The sequence below is a fragment of the Doryrhamphus excisus genome, chromosome 3 (assembly GCF_030265055.1).
Source record: "Doryrhamphus excisus isolate RoL2022-K1 chromosome 3, RoL_Dexc_1.0, whole genome shotgun sequence".
In the NCBI taxonomy this organism is placed as follows: Eukaryota; Metazoa; Chordata; class Actinopteri; order Syngnathiformes; family Syngnathidae; genus Doryrhamphus; species Doryrhamphus excisus.
The window spans coordinates 12,884,504-12,893,643 of NC_080468.1; the positions used below are offsets into that span (position 1 = coordinate 12,884,504).

General features: G+C 39.5%; 1 protein-coding gene across 1 annotated transcript; it reads right to left on the minus strand.

Moving 5' to 3' along the window:
* Positions 1-5,113: 5,113 nt before the first annotated feature.
* On the minus strand, positions 5,114-8,028 carry erich2 (glutamate-rich 2). Its single transcript, XM_058069325.1, has 5 exons — positions 7,967-8,028; positions 6,372-6,464; positions 6,254-6,311; positions 6,101-6,172; positions 5,114-6,038 (listed from the first exon to the last, which is right to left on the minus strand). Exons 2-5 carry the CDS (start codon positions 6,447-6,449, stop codon positions 5,914-5,916), a joined length of 333 nt encoding a protein of 110 aa, XP_057925308.1. The 5' UTR covers positions 6,450-6,464; positions 7,967-8,028; the 3' UTR covers positions 5,114-5,913.
* Between the last annotated feature and the right edge of the window lie 1,112 nt (positions 8,029-9,140).

Here is a 9,140-nt window from a genome sequence, read left to right on the forward strand (position 1 = left end):
CACTGAGTTCCAAGCCCAAAACCACTGCTGAACAATTCTGCAAAGATGAGTGGGCCAAAATTCCTCCATAGTGCTGTAAGAGACTCATTGCAAGTTATCCCAAACGCTTGATTGCAGTTGCTGCTGCTAATGGTAACCCAACCAGTTATTAGCTTTGGATGTTTTTCTCCCTTAATATAAGTGTCATTTCAGAACTTCCAGTATGGCGGCTGACAGGAGCAACATCCAGTTTGCGCCTACTGCAGATGCCCATCTAAATCGGTATTTTGTAGTACTATTTTGTAGTACAATTACTATTTGTATTTGTGTAGGCTGGGACAAGTAAGAGCACACTTTAACAAGCCACGCCATGTTTTTTTCTCTGATGCTTGAGTCAGTTAAATTTTACACTGCATTAAAATGTTTAGTATTTAGCATTTTTATTGCAGAATAGCTTGAACTGTCAGCGTCCATGTTTAACAATTATGTCAGCACAATTGTAATAATATCCACATGGGCACATCTTAACAATATATTGTTTTGGTAAGGTTCTATTTTTGCTTTGTTTTGTAAATTGGTTTATGGACTGGCTTGATGTTCTTGTCAGCCAGTGCTGTGATGGGTCCTGAAAGCCTTACGTTGCTTACTTGTTCATTCCTTTAGCTACAATACCAGGCAAAAAAAAGAAAAAATAGGCGGCAGTGGCCCCCCATACCTCCACTGGTGTATGAATATGAATGAGAATGACACATTTACCATTTGTTGAATGATTCGTAAAATTTACAGAAGGACTAGGTGATATAAACAATATGGTCGTCACTGACAAGGGCCTTCAGTTATGAGTGATGCCCCCTGCAACATCTCACATAGCAAACTGCCGTTTGACACCAGCTGTCTTTGGGCGAAAGGCAGGGTACACCCTGGACTGGACGCCACCAATCACAGGGCACATATAGACAAACAACCATTCACACTCACATTCATACCTATGGATAATTTTGGAGTCGCTATTTTTTGGGAATGTGGGAGGAAACCGGAGTACCCGGAGAAAACCCATGCATGCACGGGGAGAACATACAAACTCCACACAAAGTGGAATCGAACTCGGGTCTCCTAGCTATAAGTCCTGTGCGCTAACCACTTTTTCCACTGTTACCAAACCTACATGGCCCCGGTTTAAACATCACTGACAGTCTAGAAAAGGTTATAAAGCAATTTCTGAAGCTTTAGGACTCTAGCCAACTACAGTGAGAGCCATTATCCACAAATGGCCAAAACATGGAACAGTGGTGAACAAAAACATTCATTCATTTTCTACCGCTTATCCTGACAAGGGTCACCGGGGGGTGCTGGAGCCTATCCCAGCTGTCTTCGGATGAGAGGCGGGGTACACCCTGGACTGGTGGCCAGCCAATCACAGGGCACATATAGACAAACAACCATTCACACTCACATTCATACCTATGGACAATTTGGAGTCGCCAATTAACCTAGCATGTTTTTGGAATGTGGGAGGAAACCGGAGTACCCGGAGAAAACCCACGCATGCACGGGGAGAACATGCAAACTCCACACAAAGTGGAATTGAACTCAGGTCTCCTAGCTATAAGTCCTGTGCGCTAACCACTTTTTCCACTGTTACCAAACCTACATGGCCCCGGTTTAAACATCACTGACAGTCTAGAAAAGGTAATAAAGCAATTTCTGAAGCTTTAGGACTCTAGCCAACTACAGTGAGAGCCATTATCCACAAATGGCCAAAACATGGAACAGTGGTGAACAAAAACATTCATTCATTTTCTACCGCTTATCCTCACAAGGGTCACCCCTGCACAACTTGTGGTAAGTTTAAAAACACGATATGACCTGTGGAAGACATTTCAGGTGGGATCTACTTGTTGGAAGCCATCAGGACCATCAAGGGAGAATAAGACTTACTTCCACCTTTCAATGTCGCATTATTTGCTGATGTGGTGGGAATTTCAAATGGGCATTTTTGTGGCTTTGAAGGACATGAGGGCCTCACAGCTAGGAGACCCGAGACATCCGAAGCTAATAACTGGTTGGGTTACCCTTAGCAGCAACAACTGCAATCAAGTGTTTGGGATAACTTGCAATGAGTCTCTTACAGCACTGTGGAGGAATTTTGGCCCACTCATCTTTGCAGAATTGTTCAGCAGTGGTTTTGGACTTGGAACTCTGCCCTGCAGGCCGTTTTTGTCCAGTGTCTTTCTTATGGTGGAGTCATGAACACTGACCTAACTGAGGCTGTTGTTAGATGTTGTTGTGGGGTCTTTTGTGACCTCTTGGATGAGTCATCACTGTGTTCTTGGGGTCATTTTAGTTGGTCGCCCACTCCTGGGAAGGTTCACCACTATTCCAGGTTTTGGCCATTTGTGGATAATGGCTCTCACTGTTGCTGGCTTGAGTCCCAAAGCTTTAGAAATTGCTTTATAACCTTTTCTAGACTGATAGATTTCAATTAATGTCAGTGATGTTTAAACCGGGGCCATGTAGGTTTGGTAATGGTGGAAAAAGTGGTTAGCGCGCAGGCCTCACAGCTAGGAGACCCAAGTTTGATTCCACTCCGTTTTTCTCCGGGTACTCCGGTTTCCTCCCACATTCCAAAAACATGCTAGGTTAATTGGCGACTCCAAATTGTCCATAGGTATGAATGTGAGTGTGAATGGTTGTTTGTCTATATGTGCCCTGTGATTGGCTGGCCACCAGTCCAGGGTGTACCCCGACTCTCGCCCCGAAGACAGCTGGGATAGGCTCCAGCACACCATTCTACCATTGTGAGGATAAGCGGTAGAAAATGAATGAATGAGATTAGACCTTTGAAGAAGAGTATTCTTCTTAAGGCCCTTCTCTCGCAGATGCAGTCTGATGGTGATTGGACCAAACTCCAGGAAAAACCTTCATTTGGACCGAGGATCGCCTTGTGTCTTGATGGACGACCAATCGGATCCTTCGGTTTATAGCAGGTGACATTTTTTGGGAGTTTAAAATGACTGAAAGCTTTTTTTTCTTTTTGCCATCAAACAGTGTGACGGAAAATGACATTGAATTCACATTTTTGCCAAGATTTTGCCTTTTAAAGTCCGTAGTCTTAAAATTATGATCAGAAACGTCCATCACGATATTAGGGATGTCCGATAATATTGTCATGCAGATGAGATATCAGCTCATATTGATATCAGTTGATCTTGATATGTTATTGATACCGTCTCTCTGCATCTTCTTGTGAAAGGTGCTTTTCATGGTCTATGAGCTTACGCCACAATACTATTCCTACCCAAGTACCAGCAATGTACACAGTTAATGACCACTCCCCCACCCCACCCCCGCAATACATACCAGTACAGTAATATTCAACTTTATGACTTGACAACACTGCATGCGTCATAATTTTTTTTTTTCCTGTGACCCGAACTCCTTTTTATAACCTTGACATAGACAATAACATCGAGCTCGTGCCTGGTGGGCGATGACTTAGTGTCTCGAACGCCACCCTCACGCCTGCGTGGCGCTCCACTGAATGGGCAGACAATCGGCCGTTATGCTCATCCAGCCATGAGGAGTCATACAGCTTTTCATACGGGTGCCGCTCGTATTTCGTAGTAGCGCACAACTCATAAAGATGAGCGCCAGGATGCAAAAGGAAGACAAAATACAACACTTGCTGATTAGCCTGGATAATAACGACTTGCAACACATTGTCCGGTACAGCTCTTAAGGAGTCGAGGAGTGATTTATACACTGCGTACAAAGCCACACTCGCTGGCGGGGGGTGCTGGAGCCTCTCCCAGCTGTCTTCGGGCAAGAGGCGGGGTACACCCTGGACTGGTGGCCAGCCAATCACAGGGCACATATAGACAAACAACCATTCACACTCACATTCATACCTATGGACAATTTGGAGTCGCTAATTAACCTAGCATGTTTTTGGAATGTGGGAGGAAACCGGAGTACCCGGAGAAAACCCACACATGCACTGGAAAAACATGCAAACTCCACACAAAGTGGAATCGAACTCAGGTCTCTGAAGCTGTGAGGCCTGGGCGCTAACCACTTTTTCCACCGTTACCAAACCTACATGGCCCCGGTTTAAACATCACTGACAGTCTAGAAAAGGCTATAAAGCAATTTCTGAAGCTTTGGGACTCTAGCCAACCACAGTGAGAGCCATTATCCATAAATGGCCAAAACATGGAAGAGTGGTGAAACAACCATTCACACTCACATTCATACCTATGGACAATTTGGAGTCGCTAATTAACCTAGCATGTTTTTGGAATGTGGGAGGAAACCGTAGTACCCGGAGAAAACCCACGCATGCACGGGGAGAACGTGCAAATTCCACACAGAGATAGCTGAGGGTGGAATTGAACCCACCTGGAAGGTGCATCCCAGGTGTGCCTGATGACCAATCAGGTGGAGTAGGCATATATAAGAGGCAAGCAGTGCTGGCGCTCCTGGAAGTGTTGCTGTGTGGGTGACCATGTGTCCATGCTGTTTGCTTTGTTGCTATTTGCTTTGTGCTATTTGCTTTGTTCTGTTTGTTTTGTGCTATTTGCTGTGCTGTTGTTTGTTTGTTGTTTGTGTCAGCTATTATTGTTTCTTTTGGTTTTGTGTGATATCCTTCGAACATCTAAGCATGCACGGCAGAAAATGAGGCATTTTTTGCAGCACTGTACGATTGAATTGAAACAAATTTCAATCAAGTACAAGTTAAAAAAAGACATTGAAATATTTTTGTATCAAAAAACTGTTGTGACAGTAATTTATGAAATCAAACCAAACTTTGTAAATCATTGCAACCCTACTAAATGTATTTACACATATGAATATATATGGGTTGCACGGTGACTTAGTGTTTAGCATGCAGGCTTCACAGCAAGGATACCCGAGTTCAATTCCACCGTCGGCCATCTCTGTGTGGAGTTTGCATCTTCTCCCCGTGCATGCGTGGGTTTTCTCCGGGTACTCCGGTTTCCTCCCACATTCCAAAAACATGCTAGGTTAATTAGCGACTCCAAATTGTCCATAGGTATGAATGAGTGTGAATGGTTGTTTGTCTATATTGGTTATTGGCTGGCGACCAGTCCAGGGTGTACCACGTAGAAAATGAATGAATGAGTGAATGAATATATATAAACTACTACGTATATGTGTAAAAAAAGTGTTTTCCCGCTTCTTGATTTTTTATTTTTTTGCATGTTAGTCACACTTAAATGTTTCAAATCATAAACCAAATTTAAATATGAGTCAATCATAACACAACTGAACACAAAATGCAGTTTATAAACTATTATTGAGGGGAAATCCAAACCTACATGGCCCATGTGTGATAAAGTTATGCCTCCCATTAAAACATAGCTGAGATGAATTGAAATTTAATTAATAAAGCCATTTTTAAAGGTTTGGGACTCCAGCAAACTACAGCAAGAGTCATTATCCACAAATTCTGAAAACTTGGATCATCCCAGGAGTGGCCAGCCAACTGATTTCAGAAAAATATCATAGCAAGTAAAATACAGTGGTGGTAGTGTGATGGTCTTGGGGCTGTTTTGCTGCTTCAGGACCTGGAAGACTTGCTTGTGATGAATGGAAGCATGAATTCCGATAAAGGAGAATGTCTGGCAAATCTGTTTGTGACCTCACGGTGAAACCAACTTGGGTTCTTCAGCAGGACAATGATCCAAAACACACCAGCTAGTCCACTTCTGAGGACTTCGGAGTGGTCTAGTATTGTGTTGAATGAACCTTATCATCTTTAACGGAAGGAAGGAAGTTTGTTTCGCCAAATAAATGACTAAGCACGCTAACAGGAAATGAGATAAGTATAGTCTGTTAGTTAAGACAATGGCAGTAAAACATTATTTACAAATATTAATAATATTAATGCATGTTTTGGAGCTCGCTATCACTTCACTTGCTCTTCTTCTCCTGCTCCTCATCTGATGGTAAAGATGAGTTTGGGCTCTCAGATGGTTCTCCATCACTTTCAGAGTCGTCATCCTCCTCATCATTATCACTATCGCTGCTGTGCTGCTCTGCATGGAAAAAGAACCATTTTAGTGTCCATCACCCCCGTGTTTATTTGAAGGCTTTTCACCTTCTAGCAGCTTCTTCTGAATGAGAGGAAGGAACTCGCGAGCTTCAGGGTTCTGCGGTTCATAGAGGAGAACTGAAGAGACAGCATTAGAATGCTATTACGTGTCCAGAGGCAAGCAGCTGATGGATGCGGAGGTCTAGATGTACTACGTACTCATCTGGCAAAGTCTTCTGGCCTGCTGGAGGTCCTTGGCCTTTAAAGCTCCAAGGAACTGAAAGCAGAGATGTTGACTTAACATCTCAACATATGGTTGCTTTCAGTGTCACCTCACCTCAATTTTCAGTCCGACTGGAACCTGAAGGTCTTCTTCTGTGTTCTCCCCACTTTGTTTCGCGTTCGCGTTTTGCATGGCAGGTATTGCCTCCTGGAAACATCAGAATGGTAATGGTTTTATTTCATTTGAACATGCATCAGTTTACAATTGAATGCATCACATAATCAGTTCACAGTTCCACATGTCCAAAAGGAGTAGGAAGAAGCAAAGCTTATTAAATCCTACCCCTCCATCTGGTACTTTTACAATCAGTAACTGTTACATTTGTTCACTTCCTGCTTTCCTAATATAGTTTAATTTAAAAATAAAAAATAATTTTTTTTTTTAATTTTTTAATTTTTTAATTTATCACGTACCGAAGTACGAGGTGATATGACCATACAATGACATTACATACAATGTAATACAATGACCCTCCATCTGGTACTTTTACAATCAGTAACTGTTACATTTGTTCACTTCCTGCTTTCCTAATATAGTTCAAGTTTTATTTTATTTTTATTGATTTTTTTTATTTTTTGTCACATACCAAAGTACAAGGTTGATTTTAGAAATAAGGAGTTAGTATGTTCTCTGTCGGCGGCATTATGAATTATCCTTACTGACCTTTTTTGCAGTACATTTAGCTAGTGAAGATTGCTTTTATAGTTATTACCCCATATTTCCACACAATAAGTAAGATATGGTAGAACCAGAGAGCAATAAAGGAGTGTGGAATGATTTCTGATTGAGAACAAATTCTGCTTTGTTCAATATTGAAATATTTCTGGCCACCTTATGTTGTATATTTGTAATATGAGATTTCCAGCTCATATTTTTATCTATTGTGATCCCCAGAAATATATTTTCCTTCACCTTTTCAATGTGTACATCGTCTATTTGTATTTGCTGGTGCGTGTCCTTTCTGCTGTTACCAAACAGCATGATTTTAGTTTTATTTAGGTTACTTAGAATAATCACGATCTCGATGTGTTTCCACTGTCAATTCGCAGTAGAAGTCAGTCCCTGAGCTCGCCCTTCAACCCTACCAATACAAGTGCGTTTTATTGGTCGTGTCGTTTGACATTGCATACATACATCTGATCACTGGCTCACAGACGACAAGTAATTATTGTCTGGATAATAATAATAATAAAAAAAGACATGCAGTCCAACCAGTGTAATATTCAATAAAACTCACTGGCTGAGGATGTACAGTCACGTTGTAGTCAAAGAAACAAGGTACTGACAAGGTAGCACATTATACTGCATACTGAGCTGTAAAATACAAGCTGGATATGCTAATCACCATGCTGGCATGGCAGTATAGTACTATGATGGATGTAGGATGTCATGTAGTGGAGCTTTAGTACTTATTTGCAATGGAGGGAGTTGAATAGTGGCTTGTAAATGTACACTATGGTACATTTTACCCACATGAAGAAACTTTATAAACACTTTTACACGAGCAGTGGAATCATATTCACATAATTACCATGAAAGGAAATAGTACTATTATTAATACTATAGCAATATAACTAACTTAATATAAATTCATTCATTTTCTAGCTACGTCTTATAGTCTGAAATATTTCATTCTGCATAACTCTTACCCAATTGTTGTTGAAAATGAAGCCAAAGCAGAGCAGAAACAGATGAATACTTTACAATGGACTTGCTTGTTTGTAGCACGTGAACTGTTGCCATGCAACAAGGTGACGATGCCAGGTTGCCGTAACAACACTCCAAACATCGCCTTTTCGACTCAATACCGCCTCCTTCGATAAGGGAAGGTATTGCTTCTCAGCGTTATAATATTGATGAAAATGATTATTGTTAATATGAACTTTGCTCTTTTCTCCTTTTACGTACATTTTTGATGTTGTTTTTTTATTTATTTAAATAATAGAGTTTATTTTTAAATATTTTTTGCAATGCTTTATTCCCAGATTATAACTTCTTTAAGGTATAAAAGTATTTTATTTGGTTTCCCATAATAATATTCATATTATGAAAAAAATTACTAAAATTTATTTTTCATATTTCAACTCCATACCACTTTCCCCATATTATGAGTTTATTCTCTCTATGACTTTTTTTCTTGTAATATTTGGACTTTATTACAGCTGTTTTTCCATTTTTTGCAGTTTTTTTCCAAATATTTAAATTTTTTTCTTGTATGTTTTCTTCTTCTAATTATTCCAATATTTAGACTTTTTGCGCAACCATTTTTTAAATTTTATTGTTTTATTTTGTTTGTCATAATATTATGACTTAAAAATATTTTAATATAATATTTTAACTTGATGCTACTAAAATATTTTTTTCTCATAGTATTACAGCATGATCCTCATAAAAATCTTTTTAGTTTTACTTCATATTTTCAATAAAAGTATTTTATTTTGTTTATCATAATATTCATATTATGAAAAAAATTACTTTAAAATAACAGCATTTTTTTCATATTTCAACTCCAAATGATTTGTCACAATATTATGATTTAAAAAAATTAAACTATTTTTTATTTAATTTTTCAACTTGATGCTACTAAAATAATATTTTTTCTCATAGTATTACAGCATGATCTTCATAAAATTATTTTGTTTTACTTCATATTTTCAGTCCAATCTTCTTTCCAATCTTGCTGTTGTAGTTTTAGGTTCCGTGTTAAAATACATCTTTAAAATGCAGCACATGACCCAAAAACAACATATTTACATTTTGTCTTTCCTTTGAATTTTCTTGAGAACGTTGCTGCTTGCACGTCCTCCATCTTTCATCCAATAA

What these genes read in the sequence shown, in the direction of transcription:
- erich2 (XM_058069325.1), bottom strand. Translation starts at nt 6,449, where the DNA reads ATGCAAAACGCGAACGCGAAACAAAGTGGGGAGAACACAGAAGAAGAC. An exon ending in CAGAAGACTTTGCCAGATGA is followed by an intron (nt 6,173 to 6,253) that starts GTACGTAGTACA and finishes CTGTCTCTTCAG; the next exon opens with TTCTCCTCTATGAACCGCAG. An exon ending in TCAGAAGAAGCTGCTAGAAG is followed by an intron (nt 6,039 to 6,100) that starts GTGAAAAGCCTT and finishes TTTTCCATGCAG; the next exon opens with AGCAGCACAGCAGCGATAGT.